At 43.1% G+C, this 23,594-nt stretch overlaps 2 protein-coding genes across 6 annotated transcripts in view; both read right to left on the bottom strand.

Moving 5' to 3' along the window:
* The window catches only part of atrn (attractin), a 128,450-nt gene extending 120,638 nt beyond the window's left edge, over positions 1 to 7,812 (bottom strand). For all 4 annotated transcript variants that reach the window (XM_086152461.1, XM_086152471.1, XM_086152481.1 and 1 more), the window contains exon 1: positions 7,328 to 7,812. In XM_086152461.1, coding sequence (XP_086008587.1) covers positions 7,328 to 7,572 — 245 coding nt within the window. In that variant the 5' untranslated portion in view covers positions 7,573 to 7,812. The remainder of the gene's footprint in view (positions 1 to 7,327) is intronic.
* Positions 7,813 to 10,752: 2,940 nt separating this feature from the next.
* The window catches only part of eif2ak3 (eukaryotic translation initiation factor 2-alpha kinase 3), a 43,497-nt gene continuing 30,655 nt past the window's right edge, over positions 10,753 to 23,594 (bottom strand). Inside the window, exons 12-19 of one of the 2 annotated variants that reach the window (XM_086152449.1) lie at positions 23,150 to 23,299; positions 21,530 to 22,088; positions 20,691 to 20,864; positions 19,890 to 20,063; positions 19,421 to 19,444; positions 19,246 to 19,320; positions 18,546 to 18,608; positions 10,753 to 14,220 (exon numbers count right to left, since the gene is read on the bottom strand). In XM_086152449.1, coding sequence (XP_086008575.1) covers positions 14,038 to 14,220; positions 18,546 to 18,608; positions 19,246 to 19,320; positions 19,421 to 19,444; positions 19,890 to 20,063; positions 20,691 to 20,864; positions 21,530 to 22,088; positions 23,150 to 23,299 — 1,402 coding nt within the window. In that variant the 3' untranslated portion in view covers positions 10,753 to 14,037. Of the gene's footprint in view, positions 14,221 to 18,545; positions 18,609 to 19,245; positions 19,348 to 19,420; positions 19,445 to 19,889; positions 20,064 to 20,690; positions 20,865 to 21,529; positions 22,089 to 23,149; positions 23,300 to 23,594 lie in introns of both variants that reach the window. The other variant, XM_086152439.1, reaches the window with a different exon arrangement.

The raw sequence follows: 23,594 nt of genomic DNA, 5'->3' as shown, positions 1-23,594 counted from the left end.
AATTAGTCAAAACAAGCTGGAGCTGGAAAAAGAGAGCAGAGACACATCAAGGCCCTCTGGGGGCCCTGCACTCCAGGAGGGGGGCTGCCCTGTAGGGGCCCCACGCCCAGGGGGTTCCCAAACACAAAGTCTGATTCAACAGCTCAGCTTTATTGTCTGGAGTTTCCCCACATCTGATTTTTATCTCATGCTCTCTCTCTCTTGGACACAAAAATACACACTCACATACGGCTGATACAGGGTTAAAGGGGCTCGTCAGATGTCAGGGTGTCTGTAAAAAACAACCATCAGTTTCACCTTTACTGTTTCACATTGAGAGAGGAGGAAAGCACAGTGGCTTCTTAAAAACCTGGTTACACTGATTTAAAATAAATAAAAAACTGAAAACAGCTGCAGGTCAGTATCTCTGCAAAGAGATATCGCTTTGCCCCCGCTGCAGTTCACCGGAGGTGAAGGGAATTCAATTTGTGGCGTTCACAGTTTTGAGAGATAAAAATTAATAATAAAAAAATATACAAAATAAATCGATGGATAAAATACTGCAGAGAAACATTTGCAAGCAGAAGCCTCCTACAAGCATGGAGATGTGTGAGTGCGGCCGGGGCAGTCAGATCTCTGATGCCTCTGACAAAAATAAACTGCTTTGCAAAAAAAAAAATATGGAATAAAGGACAGCAGAGAAGAAACCATACAACAGAACCACAAAGATTTTGAAATTATTTAAATACAAAGTTCTTTAACTGGTTTCTTTAGTGGTGTTCTCACTTAAGTATGGCATCACTACCACACTTTGCTCCAGGTGTGTCACAGAGTATTTTCAGGACAAGGTCATTTCAACACTTAACAGTTCACAGGACTTGATTCGAAGGGGGGCCGGGGGCAATGTTGCAGTTTTTTCCTTTGGTTCGCTTTGCTTTGACACAGCACTTTGACAAACGGACCGAACCTTGCCAACAATATCATATAAGGGTGACATTCTCTGGCTAGTAATATCAATGCATCAACCAGCAGGATTACCAGCTGATAATAAACACCAGAGAACAAAACAACAAAGAAGAGAACTGTCTATTGGACAGAACAATGAGGAGACATGTACTGTCATCTTTGAACCTGAAGCCGACACTCTTCAACTGACTTATCAGCCATTTATTTACTTCCTGGTTCCCAAACTGCGCTGCATTTTGCTCCGGTTACGCTCTTTGGTTGAGGCCTGGTTTGGTGGTGTTGTTTGATGTTTTCTGACCCCAAACGAACCACGTCAGAGATCAAGCGGAAAGGAACCAAGACTCGTCTGTTCAAGTGAATAGGAGATTGTTTCTTTGATGCGCAACAGTCTATTTGAGCGTTCACACAAGCCCAACTGAACCAGACTATCCCAGAATGTATCGGTTCGTTTGAAGCGTACCAAATAGCACTAGTGTAAATGTTACCTTAAACACTATCATAACACCCTACTCCTGAGGAAATATATTTCTATTTTCTCCACATGATACTCTTAAATTAACAGCATCCTCTGCAGTCTGACAGTGTGGCCTGCTGGTGCTGCCACTAAGGTGCTCAAGATTAGAAGTTGCTCTTTTCAGGGCAAATTCCCCCAGGGTTTTAGATGATTACTTACAAAATTCTCTTTTTACTAACTTACTATAGATTTTCTCAAGTCAATTTATGAATTGAGACGATGGTTTCCCTCCTTAACTTAAAACCTTTAACTTTAAATTTAACTAACAAACCTTTTTTTTATAAGAAATTTTCAAATAGATTTTTAAACAGACATTTTTTAGAAACTTTTTCTTTTTTTTATTTCACCATATCTCAACTATTTTCTGGTTTCTATGGGAATTATTCCAATTTTCAGGACTTTATCTTCCGTCACCTACTTCCCTGTAAAATTTCCATGGAGTTCATCGATACTTAATTTTCAAATGAATATCTTCTGAATCATTTTCAGGACAACAGAACTTCTTTAAGGACAAATATGAAACAATCTGGGGAAAATTTACAAGCTACAAACTTTGTTTTTCCTTGGTAACTCATTTTCAGATTATTTTACTGTTTAATAGTTAGTAAGTAGATTTTAATTTAATTTCCAGGAGTTTCATATTTAGATCATACAGACATTGTTGTTAGGTGGTTTAACTGCCCTCTCAGGTGACGACCTCCTGACTGTGTGTAGGGGGGCAGGGGGGCTTTTCATGGTGGTGATAGTTACTGGTGTGACGTAGCACTCTGGCACTGCAATTTCTTTCGGGATTAATAAAGTTGTTCTTATTCTTATTCTTATTATTCTTATTCATTACCTTTCCCCCACCTCCTGGCTGCTCACCCAGCATGGTGTGTTGCTCACACTTTGACCCCAGGTTGCTGACGTTTTCCTGCTTTACTGTATAACAGTCCACCGCGTCGGCTCCCACCTGATATAGATCAGAATCCTGCACAGAACCACGTCAGCTGACAGACAGATTTAAAATAAGTGATAATTTGGTGGTTAAATTTGAGACGGGTCACTTGACCTTCTGCAACCAGACATGATTCACTTTTTGAGAAAAGCCAGTCGTATTTGTTTTGTTTATTGTGTCTGCAATTCATCGAAATTCCAAAAATATTCATGATCAAATCAATTTACAAATAATACTTTCATGGAGATCTGCAAGAAAGTCGCTGAAAATAATCACTAACATGAGAATGACAAAAAATAAAACAAAAATCCCTCAAAATCTTCAAGAAAAGCTAAAATGCATGAAAATGGCTAGAAATAATATTGTGCACAGAGCAAGTAACAACTTAAAAACAGGCGTTCAATGAATGAGTCAAATAAAACTGACAAGGGGAAGATCAGAGTTGAGAACAAAAAACAAATGGGCTAAGTGATGACCGCGAGGGATCAGTTCAATTATACAGAATTGCACTCTTCCTTCTCCCCTTCACACTCACAGAGTCTTTTGACAGAACAAAGCACTTGGTTTGGACCTCAGTCCAATGTCCTTCAGGAGACACCCAACACCTTCCCACCAACGCGGGTCCAGTAACCTGGCAACTGCCAAACCCTGCACCCAGCCCAGTTCGGACATGCTCAATGAGGAAGAGTAGGGCTGAAGAATTATTGACAGAGTCTAAACCAATGATTATATAATCTTGTTTATTGGAAGCCATTCTGCGGCTGTTCTTCATCAGTTGACACTTTGAAATAGAGGCGGAGTCAAAACAATCTGCTACTTCTGTTATTGGTAACATTCACATATAATTAAATAAAATGAAAATAAACGATGGATGAATATCTAAGAGTTTTGTATGATATTCCAGGTTATTTCCAATTGTTCTAATGCCTTATAATTTTCCAGTCGCAGACTGACAGTTGTAAGGAAAATCGTGAGGTAATCTTAAGAGCCGCAGGGAGGTCTAAGCAGGGTCAGAGTTCACTACCATCTTCTCAGTCTTTAAGTGTAAGCTGGTAAGTCATAAGTCTTAGCGTAGTAGTAGCTCAGTCTTAAATTGCCCTCAAATGTACAAATTTACACACACAGTCAGATCAATAAGTATTTGATCCCCCTGTGATTTTGCAAGTTCTTCCACTTCGAAATCATGGAGGGGTCTAAAATTTTCATTGTTGGTGCATTTCCATTGAGAGAGACAGAATAAAAAAAAAATAATAATCAGAAATCACATTGTATTTTTTTTTAACAATTTATTTTGTGAATTACAGGGTCAAATAAGAATTTGATCCCTTGGGTCAAACAATTCTAATATTTGGCACAGAAGCCTTTGTTAACAATTGCAGAGGTCAAACAGTTCCTGTAGGTCTTCGCCAGGTTTGCACACTCTGCAGCAGGGATTTTGTCTCACTCGTCCATACAGATCTTCTCTAGATCTCTCAGGTTTCAGGGCTGTCGCTGAGCAAAACACAGAGTTTCAGCTCTTTGCAAAGGTTTTCTATTGAATTTAGGTCTGTAGACTGGCTGGGCCACTCCAGAACCTCGACATGCTTCTTACTGAGCCACTCCTTGGTTTTCCTGGCCGTGTGCTTTGGGTTGTTGTCATGTTGGAAGACACAGACACAACCCATCTTCAATGCTCTGACTGAGGGAAGGAGGTTTTTGCCCAATATCTCCCAATACATGGCCTCATTCATCCTCTCCTTAATAGAGTGTAGTCGTCCAGGCCCCTGTGCTGCAAAACACCCCCAGAGCATGACGCTTCCACCCCCATGCTTCACTGCACGTATGGTATTATTGGGATGATACTCATCTTTCTTCCTCTGCAAATGAAGTAAAGAACAAAAAGTTCTATTTTGGTCTCATCTGACCACAAAACTTTCTCTCACGAGTCCTCTGGACCATCCAGACCAGGGGCACCCAACACCTTGATCCTGATCAACTGGTCGATCGAAAAGGCAACACGGGTCGATCGCAGAGCCCAGCCTTTCAAAATAAACTCTTCCGCACAACGTGAAAAAAAAAACGACTCAATCCCGAGGAGCAGAATACGTGACATTGCAAGTAGTGTAGATAGATCGCGTGTCATTAAAAATAGCTGTTAGCCTATCATCCATCCCAACTGCGGCATTGGCGTGTTTGATTGACATACAGTCAATACAGACATATACAATCCGAGATCTCGATACGAACACTGTTCCACCATGAATGATAGATTTTGAAGTGTGTTAGAGGCTGGGCTCCCTGATAGTTGACTTAGTCCATTCAGTGCAAGACATCATCAGAGTAAGGCATTGGCCAAAAATTAATTATATTGTGCCATATATGTTCATGCCGTTGTGCAAGGGAAAAATACGTGCGCGCACGTGCACACACACACGCACAAACACACACACTGCTGATAGATCATCAAAATGGTATGGGCACCCACGATCCAGATGGTCCCTGGTACTTCAGACGGGCCTTGACATGGGCTGACTTAAGCAGGGGAACCTTCCGTGCAATGTATAATTTTAAACCATTACGTCTTCCGTGGGGCCCCAGTCCATGAGACATTGACACTCATCATTAGCCTCTTCTATTTGCTGAAAATGCCTCCAACAGTTGTCCTTTTTTTCGCAAAGCTGCTTGGCTATTGCTCTGTAGCCCTTTCCAGCTTTGTGAAGATCAACAATTTTGACACTTGTGTCTTTTGACAGCTTTTTGGTTTTACTCATGTTGGCTGCTACACTTTTGACAGATTGTGGGGTGCACAGTTGTCTTAAAGAAGGCTAAAAACTGCGAATATGTGCTGCTCAATTAGAATGATGAGCAGAGTGTAGTTGGACTCTTTCCAAGCAGAGGAACAGGTCTATGACGGTCAGAAATCTGGTTGATACGAAAGTTATCAAATACTTATTTGACCCTATAATTTGCAAATAAATTGTGAAAAAAAATATCATTCGATGTGATTTCTGATTTTTTTTTTATTCTGTCTCTCAGGGTGGAAATGAACCAATGATGAAAATTTTAGATCCCTCCATGATTTCTAAGTGGAAGAACTTGTGAAATCCCAGGGGAATCAAATACTTATTGACCTGACTGGATATATACACACATACATGTACATGCATATATACACACACACACACACACACACACATATATATATAGAGAGATAGATAAAGATATATGTAGGTAACTAAAAATATACATAGGTGACTTAAAAATGTCATAAATGTCAATAAGTGGTTGTGTTAGGAGTAGTGGAATTTTTGACAGAAGCAAACCTTTAATGCAAGCTGCATGTCTTTCCTCTTTTGGCTCAAAGTACAAACCAAGTAAAAGAATAAAAGTCACGTTCACAAGCCGTCACAGGAAAAGTGTCACAACAGACTGTGTGATTCCACCAAGCGCCTATAAAAGTTGCCAGGGATCAACAACCATTTTCAACCACCTCAGAGAGATGTTGGTTTATCATCTTAAAGATGTCACATTTCAGCTGCAAACAGACAGTTGAATACACCAAACTGCAAACATAATAAAGACAAGACACCTATCCCAGTCAACAACTTCAACACAGCCATGTATCAATGACAGATGGTCCTCAGGATCTGAATAAGACACCAGATGTCCTGACACCAACATTACAACCTACATCCAACCAAACATCCAAAGCAACGCTGTGGCTACAACAAACCAACTAGATCTTTGATTGATAGTGAATCCTCTGATCCGACACGGACCGCAACTCATCCATCAGTCCCATGTGAGTCGGCGAAGATTTCAGAAAAATTGGCGTTACTGCCAACGTCTTTGACCAACACATCCTCACTCCAAACGCTGCAACCGCTTGTCGAAATGTGAAACTTCCCTCCTTATCACACACCAATGCATAAGACACCCCTCTTTTGTCATTTTTAGACATACCGGGAGAACAGCCTACTTTCAAGTATATCGTCAGTGGAGGGACGCAATTGTCATTTACAACTGAAATATATGGAAAACACAACCTCCGCCTTTATTTAGATTAGGTTTAGAAATCGATACTGGTGTTGACGTAGACATGACACTCCACATTCGTCGCAAAAATTACAAAAATGGGGGGTGTCTAATGTGTTGGCTATGGGAAATTTCTGAATTTCGTCAGGCGGTTGACACAATGGGGGTGAGGATGGTTTTCTTTGACACACAACAGGACTCGCCTGAGCCTCTGTTGTGTTGCTCAAAATGCCAGGGATAAACGGATCATTTATGTTTTGTTTTTTTTTTTACAACAGAATCATTACCTGGCTACTGACTTTGATGTCAACACATTTATGAGGGACTCCAGGGGCAGCGTCATTAGTCACAGGCGCCATTATGCCACGAAAGTCATTACTACTGGGTCCACTCACTTGGTTTATTTTTCTGAACCAAAACGTGAAACTCCGAACTTTCTCATGATTTAATCAGAAGCAGGTAACAATTCAACGGAAAGCATGGAAATGGCGTGGATGGCGGAGTCGCTCAAAGCTGGAAGTGTTGCCTGATTTAAAGAGTTCTCGGGTCACGGCGCCAGTTTGTCCTGAACACCGGACAAACGGAGCCTTATTTTGATGAGCCCGTCACGGCGTCCACGGTGACGGGACTACGTGACACCGGCGTGGGTATGAGACGACGCGTCGTCATGTTACGACAACAAACAAACAAACAAACAAAAAGGGATTTAGGGTGTTTAAAGGGAAGGGGGCGTCCTTGCTAGCATGGGGGTTGAGTAGGGTAGCAGCCTCAGGTGAGCTGCTCAGCATCCCCTAGCCGGGTTGTCAAGTTAGCTAACCAAGCTGGCGAAACGCAAGCATTTATACATATTTTGTCAAAAAGCAGGTTTAATGCGTGAGTGTGTGCGTGTGTGTGAGTGTGTGTCCGGGCTGGAGTACCTGAATCTCCCGCCGCAGTGCTGGCATTGGTCCCCGACCCAGCCGGGGAAGCACACACAGTTACCGGTAACGGCGTTACACTGTCCGTTCATACACGGCTTGTCGCACTCCTTCGCCTCGGCAGCCTCGGAGAGCCCCGCGAGCAGCCCGGCGGCGGCAAGCAGCAGCGCGGCCATGAGCACCGCGGGGCTCCGTCCCTGGCCGCTGCAGCCCGAGCAGGCCCGCGGCCGCGTCGCCCCGTACATTCTCTCACAAAAGATGGCTGCTTCTATAAGGCAGACACTGCGCTGTTTCTTGGGGAGGGGAGAGCGAGAGAGCGCGACCCGACGATCTGCGCCGCGGGCGGGACGCCGGTTGTCACCGGGGCGCGGGGGGAGCGTTCTCCCCGGGTGTCGGACGTCTAGCGAGCGGGTTGGCGGTGGCGTCGGCCCGTTAGCTGGCTTACATCTTCCCCTGTGCTTATGTTTCCCAGCGCCGCACTACCGAGCCGCATATTGACATGCGGAAGTGACGTGATAGGAACGGAAATGCGCAATCGCAAGAACTTTAAATCACCAGATCCACTTAGAATATTGAAATGATGTGGAAAAAAGACTCATCTTATTCAAGCAGCATGAATTTTATTTTTTTCTATTCATTTATTTATCGTCAAATTAACACAAGCCTAAAATATTGTATTTGACTATATTTTAAAACTTAATTCAAGAAAATGAATGTAGGCAAATATGTAGCTCATTGAACTTGTAGGCGGCAAAAGAACAAGATTTCATTGAAGAACATACTGTCTATCTTTTGTTTTCCATAATTTTGAAAAACATTGCTATCATTCTCATTTCTTTATCACTTGATTCACTCAGTGGTTGTTCTGCATTTTGTACAATTCTGTATGAGCAAAAATATCATTTGACCGGGTATTTATTTTTAATGAAAAATATGTCTAATTCATTAAACACATGAATGCATTAAAAAGTAAATATCAAATCAATGTCTGGATTTGGAGAGTGATAAAAAAATGGGTTGCTATTTTCAGGCAAGAGCATCAAATTATCTGCCTGATCAATCACCAAAATTCTAGGAAAAAAATATCAATCCAATTAAATATTTGCCTTAATTTTCAGTTGCACAAGTTGATCTTCTCGGCACAAGCTGATCTGATCAGGGACTTGATCAATTACTTGATCAGCAAGTGTGAAAACTGTTTTCACATCAGAGACATATGAGAGGGAGTGAAGCTCCAACAAGCTGGAACCGAATAAACAAACAAGTTTCTGACACAATGTAGGCTTCAATTTAAAATGTTTTGATCATTATTATAGTCAATTCTTCCATTATTATGGACAAGGGGGTTCATTTTCTTTTTATCATTACTATTAGATTATTATTCACTTATTTTCTGCATCTCCTCCTTTTTTGAATACAGGTTGTCTCCACCAAGCTGCATTGCCTCCCTCTAGCACTCAAGCTTTTCTCTAGAGTCCACACGTCTGTCCTCTTCATTTTCTTATTCAGTGACTGATCTTTTGAAACTCCACTACCTCTCAGTCGTCCATAAACTAACATACTTCTAACTGTTTTACCTACTTCTCCCTTCCCGCCTTTTCTTCTTCCTTGTTGATGTTTTACGGTGATTGGCATCCAAAGATATGCACCCACCACCAGTTCCTAAACATTCTAGATCCCCCATCAGTGCTGTCAAAAAAAATAAAAGGAACTCATTATCATCACATATTCCCTCGCTTCAGCTAAAGGGAATGTTTTCCTCAGCGGCGCCGCCAACCTTCATCCCCTGACGCCTCGGTGTTTCCAGACTTTGTTTGTCTCTTCCTGTCTTTTCCTGTTCAGGTTAATTCTCCGCACAAACATACACACACACACACACACACACCCCTCTTCTACCTCAGCTTCCTGAACCACAGTTCTCTCTCCTGCCTATCCTGTTTTCTTCTTCACTGCTCCAGCTTCCTTTTCTTCAGTGGAGGGGTTTAAGGCAGCCAGCATCCAGGGAGGCATCACTGGTTCCCCTTCAGCCCCCTCAGCGGACCAACCTGCCCCCCCAACATAGTGGTGGAAGTTGCCTTCCCTTGCTTTTCAATATTTGCTGTCCGGATTCTCCATTCTGACTGGAGCCAGTGGATCAGAGAAAGGAACAGATCATTTTATTCACACAAAACATCTGGAAAGGACTGTGTAGAGGATGTGCGTGTGTGTTCTGGTCAATAGTTTAGTAGGTGATTGGACAAACTGTCCTATTGCCAACGAGGGTGAGGATGAAACTTGTGTGCAGAAAACCCTTCAGAGATGTCTTGGCTCCTCTTCCAGTTTGGATGATAAATTATCACCAACACTGTCCTTCAGGGGGGCACCAGCACAAATTGAGCATATCAAAGCAATCCATTGGGGCATTTACGAACTGTTGGAAATGGACAATTCTGAATTAATCTGTCAAAATAGGAGAATGTTGGTACCAATTAGCAGGATCCAGGACCAGGATCTGATAGGATCTTAGCCTCACGTGCCTGTCAATGAGGACTGATCAGGTGGATTGAGATAAAAATGATCTCTCTTGACTAAACCACTTGGATTGACAAGAGCCTGATTGAAAATCACCACTTTCCTATTTCTTGGTCTGATTTATAAATCAGTTTTCAGTTGGGGGTTCAATCATGTGACTGAAGTCAAAGCGAAAACATGAAACATCAAAAATATCTTCTTGGATGAACGGGGGAGATTTAAAGGGAAGTTCAGGCTAAGGGCTTGCAAACAAAATACTGATACCTTCTCCGCTGGTAAAACTATTTTCTGCTCAAAAATCTTCCAGATTTCTCCCACTCCCCAGCTCCTTCATGGCATTACCTCTGCATGTCGTTTTCTGCAGAGCTCAGCGATGACTCCCTCCCACGATGCCTTCCTCCCAGGACTTCAGCCTCCTAATCCATCATCTTCCTTTTATTTTATCTCTCCACCACAGGTCGTAATTGGCAGGGCCCAAATTGGCCCAGTGAGGGGGTCTTTCCCTCCGCCAGGACAGTTTCTTATTAAAGTTGATGCTTCTCAGAGTCAGCTGTTAATAACACAGGAAGCTCCAGGGGCGGCTCAACATACAGAACGTTCCGGCAGGCAGAACTGATAATGAAGTTTGTTTTCAACAATCAATTGCTCAGGGGCGTATGGTGTCGCAGTGGTCAGCACTCCCAGCAAAAAGTTTCCTGGTCTGACTGGGTTCTCTCAAGGTTCGGTATCTTCCTCCCACTGTCACAAAAGTCAGCGGGTTCATTGGCGACTCTTATTCCTAGATGTGAATTAGAGCAGATGGGCGTATGTTTCTTGATTGGCAGCTGACCTGTCCATCTTAAATCATAACAAATAAATAACATTGGCACACAAGCCAAGCTCCTGAGGGCAGAAAAGACGGGAGAACTGCAGGAATGGTTTACAAGGGTTTATTAAATTTAGACTTGTAAGAAGTCGTCATATTCCAACGCGCCCCACGGCGTGAAGCACGTTCATAATAACACCAACCCACAAAGGATTGATCGCGGCATTGGAACATAAATAAAGCAAATGAACATATTTACAATTCAACAGTGGACAGAGAAGGTCAGGGCTGTGCACAACAAGAGGCGACAACATGTCCCGATGGAGGCATTGAGGAACTATTTGAACCAGGGGTTGAACACGAGCCAACGAACATATTTGAGACCGACTTGTCATGTTATTACAAGTTTACAGAGAGAGAGAGAGAGAGAGAGAGAAAGGAAACTTCAATAAGACTGATGTCAGACATGTTTGTGACCGGAGCAACAATTGGGACAGCTTCCTTCCTTTTTGCTGCTAAACTGGTCAGCGTTAAACTGAGCTAAATCCAAAACTGAGTTTTTTTCAAAGTTAATCCCACAGAGAACTTTCAACAATGGAAGTGATTTGCCTGACATTCTAGAGAACAGTCTTTTTCTGTGGTACGAGTTTTCACATTTTTCCGGTAAAAGCTTGGGGACGTGTTATTATTGTACGTATCCAAAAGTAACTGTTTCGCCTTGAAAATAAACCCAGGCTGTCTCCATAGTAATTGTGGTGCGAAAGAAGTTTGTCTTTAAAGGAGCACGTCAGCTCTGCGGGGAAATTCACTGGTCTGCTTTGGTCCCCAGTGGGATAATAACTCCAATCCAACTTCATTCAGAAAACAGTAACTTTATACCTTCCTTGCGACAGAGCAGGGATTATATAAATTATTATTCATTAGTTATAACGAAAAGAGACTGCATCATGATGTCACAACTTTTTTTGGTGTTTTTTTTTTTTTTTTTGTCAGTATATTGCTTTTAACTGAACTTCGAGAACCACCATTTTTCACCTAAAACCCTCTACCCAGAACACATTTGTATTTATTTTGTAATTTGTTTAATGTACGTGTCGCTGTGTGTACATTGGACTTTTGGATAAGCTGGAATGTGTGCTTTGACCGAGGTAGGCTAACATTTACCACAGGCTACCATTCATTGTGCTAAGCTAATCTGCAAGAGGTAGGTGACATCCCTCAGAGAAGAGGAGGGCACCTGCCTTCTTGTGGCAAACAGGCAAACTTCCCCCCGGAAGTCGGCAGGCTCCTTTGACCGACAACAAGGACTCAAAGGGGAATATATAAGAAAAATGAACGGACAGATGAACTTTAGTATGACTCCTGGCTCAAAAAAATTATATGAAAGACATGACAGTATTCAAAAAACCCCTGCAGGATAATAATCAAAAAACTGTTCTCAAAAACAGAGAAAAATCCTTAGAAAAGTACAATCGTTGAAAGCACGTTACAGATAGCGGTGTGTGTGTGTGTGTGTGTGTGTGTGTCTGTGCGTGTCATTACAAACAGGTCATGTGACTCTCCCAGCACTTCTCGTTAAAACATAAGTGGATCACATGACCGGCTTCAGGTCCATGTCCTCGCCCTCACGGGGGGGGGGTCAAGAGACTCCTCTCTCAGCTAAATGCTATTTACGGTTTGTCACGCTTTCACGGCACGGGGGAGTTGGGGAGTGGCTTGAGGTGATTGATCAATCAGTTACAGGGGAGCGGGGGAAGTACACTTAAATGACGTTCGAATGGCACTCTGGTCCTGTGGGTTATTCTCTGGTGCTTTAAGCAGCTTTCACAAAACCGAACACTGAGAATAACAATTTCAGACAGCTAGCGGAGGGCAACCGAGGTGGCCACGCTCCCGAGGTCACGCTGCAACATTCAGCTCATTCATTAATGGCAGAGATCGTCTCCTCGTCCCACTGCGTCGTGCTATCTTACAAAAACAAAGTAAACGCCTTTTTACAAGCACTATTTACAGGTTTCCTTGTCTTCCCAATGAACAAAAGTGTTTTTTTTTTTGTTCGTTTCCCATTGATTATTTACAAAAAAAAAGGAGGTGCGGCAGGAAAAAGTGATTGAACACCGCTGGGTGAAAATCTAAACAAAAAGTACTGGCTTTAAGTAAAAAACACATACTCTTACCTCCTGGCTTACTCCCCCCCAAAAAGGCAAATCATGACCCACAACATCAACTCGTTAACCTCTCGCAACATATCACAAAATTTTCATATAAATGATAATGTAAAAAAACAACAGTATTTTTCTTCTTTTTTTTTGGTCTTCCAATTCAGGCGTGGTGGGCGTTGGAGCACCCAGTAGTGCTTACACCGGTCGTCAGTAGGTGGCACCGGTGGGCAGGATAATCAAGCATCAGAAAGGCCCCTTGGGAGTGTCCTCGTGGTCATGGTACCTGAGGTGCAGCGAGGCTGAACGGCAACACTGGCAAAATGTTGAGAGCGATCAGTGTGCGGCGACTAGACGGGGCTCGAGTCGTGTCCCAAAGTTGAAGTCATGGCCAAAACCCTAGAGCCGATACCAACGAGGGAAATTAATCATCCGAATATCAATAAATCCGCTGATATTTCAGCATCTTTTACACGCCGTCATGGCAGATGTGACTCCATCACCTGTCGTAGACGGCTAATGCCTGTATGTCAGTGCTTGGAGATCAAATAGATCAAAAAAAAAAGGGGGGGGGCATTTTGGGTGGAATTTGAAAAATCCGGTTCTTGATAAAATCCAATGCTGAAAAAAACAACGGATTAATAATATCTCGCCGTTGACAGACATAAAAAACATATTGAAATTTGGACAGTAGGAAGACATATTTTGGTTGGTTAACAACCTAAAAACAACAATCCAATAAAGGATAATCAATATCATGATTGAAAGCTTCATTCAACTGAATATCAAGGACTGACCTGCCCAACTGGAAGCATAGGCACAACACACCGATCAGATCTTTGTCTCTTAAGCTATTGATCAACAGTAACATCTGGTATCAATGGATGAAATGCCATACACCTGGTGCTGGGAGGTGGTTCAAACAGACAGACACTCGCAGTTATTTGCGGACACTCGAGCCGAGACTGGTCGTCGACTACACAGAACAGCTGTTGCTTAGTTTGATTTTTTTTTGTGTTTGTTTGGGTTAAATAATCTGTCACTCATAACGGGAGATTAAAGCGCCAGACGGCAGGTTTCGCCAAGTGGGGTTAAATGGGCAGGGCCGAAGTCACCCAGATGATATTTGGCCTTTAATTAAAGCGATTTTAAAGCTCCGAGGCCGTGAATCCAAGGTGTTTTGGGGGTGGTTGACTTGCAGGAGGTGATGGAGGGCCATTACGTCCGAGTCGTCTTTAGGTGGCGGACACCTGTCGGGATGGACGGCTCATTGATGAGGCGCTGTAGGTGCGGGAGCGCTGCCTCATGGCCAGTCGGCAGGGGAGCTCCAGGTCCTGGAAGAGGGGGGTCCCGGTGATGTCGGCGGCCTCAGGCCGCTCCGAAGGGCTCCAGGACAGCATGCTGCGGACCATACTCAGCTGAGAGTATGGGGGAAGGAGAACAGGTGTCAGCTGACAGATCTTTTATATAAATCAGACTCAGACTCAGTCAAAATCTGCTTCTCAACAATAATCTCTTATGCACACACACACAAATAGAAAGTTTGTGTCTGCAGCGGGATGAGGAGTCCCGCCTCGAACCTGAAATGGTATCGCTCATATGACCTTTGAACAAATCATCTCAGAAAAGTACTAACATTCCTTTGTGATTCTTCCTGTCATTTTAATTTAACTTCTGCCCATGTCAGATGATTTCTATATTTTCAAGACAACTATTTTTGTTTCGTTTGGGTTTTGCGGTAATGTCCTGCTGAAAGGAGATTCTTGCTAAATTTAGAGATTCTTTTACTAACTTTGAAGCAACTCCCTGATGATATTCAGACAACTCACTCTGATCCTGTGAGTGTGATTTGTTGGGAATTTTTTAGAAAGTACTGATGGAGCTTCTCTTTATCTGACGCATTATGTACCGTCTTTTTTTAGGAAATATGTAAAATGTGAGCAAAGATTTGTCAGTTAGTCAAAAGCAGGCAACAAAAAAATAATTTTCATCAATCCAGCATCAAGCCATGAAGAAAAATTGAAATCAAACTCCAGACTAATTATTGCTAGTGTCCAAAACAAAACAAAAAAAAAAATCACTAGGCATATTTAAGTTTTCTCTTATCACATCCCACACATCAGTCATCTAAAAACTACAGCCATGTAGAGAAGAGGAACACCGGGATTCCTAGCCGCACGGATATCCGATGTCTAAGTGTCACTGATTACGCTGCTGCGGGATTATGTTAATCTCATTACTAAGCAAACAGGTGGGTAATGTAACTCGCCAAACATCAGGTTACATGTAGGTGTCTGCTCTTACTGTTAGTTAATTCATCCATGAACATGAATTCAATTCTTCTTCTTCTTCTTCTTCTTTCGGCTTTTCCCTTCAGGGGTCGCCACAGCGAATCAACTTTCTCCGTCTAACCCTATTCTCTGTATCTTCCTCTCTCACACCAACTACCTTCATATCCTCTCTCACTACGTCCATAAATCTTCTCTTTGGTCTTCCTCGAGACCTCTTGCCTGGCAGCTCCAATTCCAGCATCGGTCTACCAATATATTCACTATCCCTCCTATGTACGTGACCGAACTATCTCAGTCTGGCTTCTCTGACCTTCTCTCCAAAACATCTAACATGTGCCGTCCCCCTGATAGACTCATTCCTGATCCTATCCATCCTGGTCCCTCCCAAAGAGAACCTCAACATCTTCATCTCTGCAACCTCTAGTTCTGCCTGCTGTCTTTTGGTCATTGTATCAGTTTCTAGTCCATACATCATCGCTGGTCTCACCACTGTCTTGTACACCTTTCCTTTTATTCTGGCTGAAAGTCTTCTATCACATAGTACCCCTGACACTTTTCTCCACCCATTCCAACCTGCTTGGACCTGTCTCTTCACCTCTTTTCCACACTCTCCGTTGCTCTGGACTGTTGACCCTAAGTACCTGAAATCCTCCAGCTTCTTGATCTCCACTCCCTGTAGCCTCACCGTTCCACCTGAGTTCCTCTCATTCACACACATATATTCTGTCTTGCTGCGACTAACTTTCATTCCTCTCCTTTCCAGAGCATACCTCCACCTCTCTAGATTTTCCTCTACCTGTTGTCTGCTCTCACTACAGATCACAATGTCATCCGCAAACATCATGGTCCATGGGGATTCCTGTCTAACCTCATCTGTCAGCCTATCCATCACCATTGCGAACAAGAAGGGGCTCACAGCTGATCCCTGGTGGAGTCCCACCTCCACCTTGAACTTCTCTGTTACCCCTACAGCACACCGTACCAGTTTCTCACAGCTTGCACACATGTCCTGCACCAGTCTAACATACTTCTCTGCTACTCCAGACTTCCTCATACAATACCAGGGCTCCTCTCTTGGCACCCTGTCATATGCCTTTTCTAGGTCTACAAAAACACAGTGCAGCTCCCTCTGGCCTTCTCTGTACTTTTCTATTAGCATTCTCAACACAAATACTGCATCTGTAGTACTCTTCCTAGGCATGAAGCCATACTGTTGTTCACAAATGCTGACTTCTGCTCTCAGTCTAGTTTCCACTACTCTTTCCCATAGCTTCATTGTATGGCTCATCAACTTTATCCCTCTATAGTTGCCACAATTCTGCACATCCCCTTTATTCTTAAAAATAGGCACCATCACACTTTGTCTCCATTCTTCAGGCATCTTCTCACTCTCTAAGATCCTATTGAATCATCTAGTCAGAAAATCTACCGCTGCCTCTCCTAGACACTTCCACAGCTCCACAGGTATACCATCAGGACCAACTGCTTTTCCACTCTTCATCCTCTTCAATGCCTTCCTTACTTCACTTTTACTAATTTGTGCTACTTTGTGGTCTACAATAGTCACCTCTTCTACCCTTGCCTCTCTTTCATTTTCCACATTCATCAGCTCTTCAAAGTACTCTTTCCATCTTCCCATCACTCTTCTAGCATCTGTCAATACATTTCCCTCTCTGTCCTTAATCACCCGGACCTGTTGTACATCCTTTCCATCTTTATCTCTCTATTTCGCCAACCTGTATAGATCATTCTCACCCTCCTTACTATCCAACCGAGCATACAAGTCATCATAAGCCCTTTGTTTTGCCTTTGCTACCTCTATCTTTACCTTTCGCCGCATCTCCCTGAACTCCTGTCTGTTCTCTTCAGTCCTCTCAGTATCCCACTTCTTCATCGCTAACCGCTTTCTCTGCATATACCCTGCACTTCCTCATTCCACCACCAAGTCTCCTTATCTACTTTCCTTCCAGATCACAAACCAAGTACTCTTCTACCTGTCTCCCTGATAACACTAGCTGTTGTTGTCCAATCATCTGGAAGCTCACCCTGACCACCCAGACCCTTTCTCAACTCCTCCCTGAAAACCATGCAACACTCCTCCCTTTTCAGCTTCCTCCATTTTGTCCTCTGCTCTGCCTTTGTCCTCTTCATCTTCCTTGTCACCAAGGTGTCATCCTACAAACCACCATCCTATGCTGTCTGGCTACACTCTCACCTACAACTACTTTGCAGTCACTGATCTCTTTCAGGTTACCTTGTCTATACAAGATGTAGTCTACCTGCGTGCTCCTACCTCCACTCTTATAAGTTACCCTATGTTCCTGTTTTTTCTGGAAAAAGGTATTCACTACAGCCATTTCCATCCTTTTTGCAAAATCTACCACCATCTGTCCCTTTGTGTTCCTATCCTATATACCAAATCTCCCCATCAGGTCTTCATCCCCCTGCACCAACATGTCCATTGAAGTCTGCAACAATTATCTCTCTCTCATTTCTGGGAATATTCTGCATCACTTCATCCAACTCATTCCAGAACTTCTCCTTCTCTTCAGATTCACATCCCACCTGCGGGGCATAGCCACTAACAACATTGAGCATCACACCTTCAATTTCCAATTTCAGACTCATAAGTCTATCTGACATTCTTTTCACCTCTAGGACGTTCCTTAAGAACTCCTCCTTCAAGATAACTCTACTCCATTTCTCTTCTTGTCAGTACCATGATAGTACAACTTAAAGCCTGCTCCTAAGCTTCTAGCCTTACTACCTCTCCACCTGGTCTCCTGGACACACAGTATATCCACCTTCCTTCTCTGCATCATGTCGACCAACTCTCTACCTTTCCTGTCATAGTCCCAATATTCAAAGTCCCTACTCTCAGTCCCAGACTCTTTCCTTTCCTCCTCTCTCTCTGCTTCCGAACACGCACTCCTCCTCTTCTTCTTGTTCTGTTCTTCAACCCACAGTAGCCCAATTTCCATTAGTACCCTGTAGGTCATCAGTACCAATGGCGGTCGTTGTTAACCCGGTCCGCGCCCGATCCGGTATGGTATAGTTTTGGTTGACTCGCATATAGTTTTGGCTGACTCGCATGAACATGAATTCAATACTAATTCAATACTAAACCAAAATAAATTCGTGTTTAACTTAAATTCAGAATAATTAGCAGTTGGAATTCAGGATAAGTGACATTAAATAAAAATGGTGTCCTATTTTCGTGCATTGGGAGAAAAGGACAAAAACATCACTTCTCATGGTGGTTATTTGGTCACGAACCAATCTGGATTGAAATATTCTGGATTAGCTGACCGGATTAGACGTGTGCCCACATGTTATCCAAATCCACAAAATTTGGAGCCAAAACTCTGAAAATGTGTGTCTTTTAATTTCCTTCCTGTGCTCAGGTGTAGTTGATACTTGTGGTCACTTGATGGCGGCAGAGGGGGGCTCACCTCCTGCACATTGTTTTTGGAGAACACCTCAGGGAAGCGTAGAGATCTCACCTCCATCAGCGTCTGGAAGAAAGATGAAAATACCTGAGAGGGAGGCGGCGCTCATTGTTAAACACACCCTTTGTTGTAGACAAAGACAACCTTGACAGTGGCTGCTGGGTGTCTGTGTGTACGTGTAGGTTTGGATGTTTAACATACTTTCAAGATCACACTACAGAATTCACTCCAGCAACTGTCTATTTACTGGAAAATATTGACTGGTTTGACTGTTTATTCGTATATTTATTAATTCTCTAGCCCCCTAAAGCTGCTCAGAGGGCCAAGAGATATCAAACCATTCACTGTTTACAAAAATTTAGAATTTTCCCTCAAACTCCAGCGTATTACAGGACCAAGAGAGAAAGGGAAGTTGGATTTAAAGGAAATCAGTTGCAAAAATATTTACACGTCTGTACCTATAAACACAAACAACTGTGTTTAAATTAAAAAAAGTTATTGATGGTGAAAAATATAAAGTTATAAGTGCTTATCTTCCTTAAAAAGTTAATAATCTACCCTTTCTCACTGTCTTTTTCCTCCCAGAGGAATCTTACACTGAAAACTTTAAACTTACCTGACCAGTGTGACCAGAGTGTGTGTTGTGTGTGTGTGTGTGTGTGTGTGTGTGTGTGTGTGTGTGTGTGTGTGTGTGCTGACTCACCCTCACTCTTTCCATCTGTGTCCTGAAAGGATAAAGCAGCTCAAACAGGATCAGGCCCAGAGAGTAAATGTCAACCTTGTGAGAGTAGGAGTTTCCAGAGAGCTGCCATGAAAACACACACACACACACACACACACACACATACACACACACAAAAACAATTTCATCCACTTACCAAACGTAGGACAATCAGTCGTATCTACACACACATGATAAGAACATTTACATCTGCATACCTGTAAAGACTAACCTACAAATGACCGTCATGCTGATTTTGATATCATGCAAGCAAACCTTAATTTAAAAACATTCAGCTTTTCCCCCCAATCATTTCCAGAATAATTCAAGGCAATTTCCCCCTGATTTTCCCAGGATTTCTGTAAAATATTTAGATAATTTCCTTGCAGATATTGGGGTCATTCCTTGCATATTTCTTCTATTTCTTGAACAATTGTGTGTCATTTCTAGCTTCCTTTCTGAGAAATGCATTTTTTTCTTGATTTTCAAGGCCTTAACAAAAAGCAAATTTTTCCAATAATTTTTTTTATCATTATTTTTGACACACACACCCTGTTTGTTGCAGGGGAATTCGTATAACTTTTATAGAACAACTTATTTACTTCTGAAAATTCATTTCTCCTGACCTGTTCAGGGCTCATGTAGAGCTTGGTGCCAACCTGGCCCGTGTGCCGGGTCAGGAGCGGCATCGGCGTCAGGGCGCTCTGCTCGTGCTCCTCCTCCTCCTGCTCCATGGCTGTCACTAGCCCGAAGTCGCCCACCTTCACTACATCGTCCATGGTGAAGAAGATGTTGGAGGGCTGGGGGGACAGATGACACACCATTAGTTCAAGTCACCCAGTGGCGCCCTTTTGCTCACAGTTCATCCAGGATGGGTTACACGTAGTGGTTGCATTTCACCACGATGGTGATGTATGTATAATTGAATGCAACAATAAGGTCTTCCTTTTTGTTTCTAAGATGTGAGCTGCTTCCCTCACTACATCACAACCATGCCGTCTTGGGCCCAGGGTACGGATGTGATCCCAATGGATGGTTCAGTTGGTCTTGTCCAGGCGCTCCCTCTGCCATGTTGGGACACTTCTTGTCCTCGGGGCTCATTCGGATTCCCCTTCAGTCTGTACTTGGCTGCAGATTCCTCACATTTAATGTGGAATAATGCACCACTTTGTTAAACAGGATCAAGCTCATCCTTTGGTGTTAGCACTGGCTCCCTCAATGTGTTGGGGGGTTTCACCTGTACCCTGATCCACAGTTTGCTAAAGACCTGTCATATTGTCTCATTTTCAAAATGGTGATGTGGCCTTTTGATCAAAATGCCAGTCTTGGAAGCCAGGTCTGTGAATGAACCTCAAATTTTTTTTTTTTTCCCCTCACATATAGCCCCCCCCCCTTTTTTTTTTTTTTTTGGTTACGCCTTGGCTCACCTTGAGGTCGCGGTGCATGAGGCCCTTGCTGTGCAGAAAGTCAACGGCCTCTGCAATCTGGACAAAGATGTCCAGACACTGGTTGTGCTCCCGCTGCTCAGGGAGGCAGCGCTGGGCCATCCAGTCCTTCAAATTTTCCTTCCGACACAGCTGCATCTGGATGTACAGGTACACCTGCCAGGGCAGCAAACGCAGCAGTGCAGTTAGCATGGCTGGACAGGGGGAGGCTGCAGCGCCAGCACCACTGACTTCCTTAATATTTATAGCCTTTTCTTTTATAGTTTCTAGAATGGACTTGAAATGATATTTTGGGGATTTTCTGTCTAATTCTTTGATGATTTTTACTTTAACTCTTGATTATTTTCAGGTAATTTCTGACAAATTTCTTCATGATTTTTGCCAAGTTTCTGATTAACTCACCTGCAAGTACCTGTTCGATTGTCCAATGATTTTACTACAGAAAATAAATTATTTACGAAGTTGTTAAAAAAAAACAAAAAACTAATAAAATAAATTAAGAATTCAGGAAAGAACAGGAGGATGGAAAATAACATTTGTAGCAAAATATTGATTAATGTCTAGAATTAGAAAATAAAATGATAACTAAGATCCACATAAAGTCACAGGAAACGGAAATAAAAGAAAACACCCACACTGGCACAGTCATTGGCAGTGCATTATTGACTAGTCATGATAATAGAAGTTGAAGACACAAAAGACTACTAAAAGACTGATAAAAGTATGTGCATATGAGTGGTGAATGTTAAAATCTCGTTATATATCCCAGATTCTTGGAAACAATCCCTGGTATAATCCACCTGAGGGAGTGAGAGACACACCTTTGGGGAAGGCTGGGCTCTCAGGACCGAAGGAGTTGTGGGGAGAGCAAGGGCGAGGGAGGTGGGCCGCAAAGGCGAGGAGGAGAGGGGCTGGGTGTTTCCTGATTGCCTCGTGTGTGATGAAGATGAGGTGTACTTTTCGACCGGCAAGTCGGGAGCATTGGAAACAGAGGCGGAGTCTGTGTCAGCATCGGCGTCCCGGTCACAGCCCGAGTCCTCAAACACGATGTCAAAAGAGGAGGAGGTGCAGTCTCCGGGGCCGCGGGGGGAGCAGAGCTCAAAGGAGTGGGGTGTGTCCGAGGCGTCGGGGTCGGCCTGGCTGCCCCGCTCCGACATCAGACTGTCGTGGCCCGGCAGCGGCTGGAAAGACAGGTCGCCACTGTGGATGTGGAAGCCGGTGGCACTTCCCGTGCTGCTAGACAGAAGCCCCTGCTCGTCTATCGGTGTCTCCGGAGCGTCTCCTCCAGGCCCGATGGCAGGTGAAATTGCGCTGGACACAGGGACTTTGACCGACAGCGCCTCCATGTGGTCACGGAAGCTCATTGGCCAGTCAGTTGTGCTGAAAGAGAAGTAAGATGAGCGGTTATTGCCTAAAGTTATTGTTTCTTAACAATATTATAATTCAATCTATTTTGTGTGAAGTTTATTTGAATTGGTATTTAGATTTGTGATTGTTGGTAATTGTGTTGGACTTTATATACACAATGTACTAGACACATCTATACACAAAATTTCTTGATTATTTCTGGGCAATTTTGTTACTGCTTAATTTTAAGTGGAGTTGTTGCCCACATATTCATTTTTTTTTTATTCAACTAAAAAACAGATAGAACCGTGACATCACCCAGTTTACAGCATCATAACATGAAAACACAATACAGTGATCCCTCGCTATAACGCGGTTTACTTTTCACGGTTTCGCAACTTCACAGATTTGCATCGTGCATTGTGTTCTGCATTCTGATTGGCTATGAAGACACTCCGCTTCTTCTCTACCTGTGCATCAATAACGTTGCAGTTTAATATGTACACATACGTAAAACGGCTTGCCAAATTTACATTACGTACGTGCAAATTCTCTTGCAATTTCGAGTTTCTCTAAAACCCATAATGTTGACAAAACGCTCTGGACTTACAAAAGCACCTGCAGCAGGGCCCAACAGGCAGCGGGAGATGCTATCTATCGTGGATAAAGTTAAACTTCTGGACATATTAAGGGAAGGTAAAACCTATGCGGCTGTAGGTCAGCATTACGGAATTAATGAATCTTCCGTTCGTTCCTTAAAGAGGAAAGAAAAAACATAAGGACGACAGCAGCAATGTATAATAGAGTATTTAATTGTATAATAATTGTAAAAAAAAAATCAAAGGTTTCTACTTTACGGATTTTGCCTATCACGGGTTCTTTTTGGAACGTAACCCCGTGAAAAAAAAGGGTATACTATCTAACCCCCAACACAACCCAGCATACAACAGGCACTTTAGGAGAAAGAAACCTCTTCCAAGCAACAAGTACCGTTATTGTTTTTTTTTTCCAAGAAGTAGAGCTAGACACCTGTCTGGCCTGCCGAACTCCCCTGGAGAGAGGAGGATGATAGGTTTCAACACAACCCTCCTTACCTGGCGTCTTTCAACCACCTCTGGTCCATCTCTTCCTGCCAGCCCTCGGGGGGGCTCTCCTGCCAGGCGTTGAAGTAGCGGATAATTCCCTGATGTTCCAGCTTGGCCAGGGCCTTCACTTCCCGCATCACCTTCTCCCGAGCCAGCTCCCTGAAATCCAGTCATCCAGGGTTTTAACTCAAGTTTAGAGGGAACCAGGATCGATTCCTCATGAGACTGTGAAGCCTTTGGAAATTTCAAAATGAAAGTCTATCACTTATTCTGCTTTAAATTCTGTTATAATTAATAAAAACCCTCGATAAATTGAACTTCTGCATTTGTCAATTCAAACTTCCTAAATGTCAGCCCTGAGTTTAATGCATCACAAGAAGGGCGGTTTCTCTGAAGTTGTGTTGACAACCCAGTTGGCGAGAAGTCGTCCATGGCAAGCAAACGTCAAGGCTAC

Source organism: Fistularia commersonii, chromosome 1, assembly GCF_037954325.1.
Source record: "Fistularia commersonii isolate RoL2024-O1a breed Wild chromosome 1, RoL_Fcom_v1.0, whole genome shotgun sequence".
Classification (NCBI taxonomy): domain Eukaryota; kingdom Metazoa; phylum Chordata; class Actinopteri; order Syngnathiformes; family Fistulariidae; genus Fistularia; species Fistularia commersonii.
This window is presented reverse-complemented; position numbering and strand designations above follow the sequence as displayed.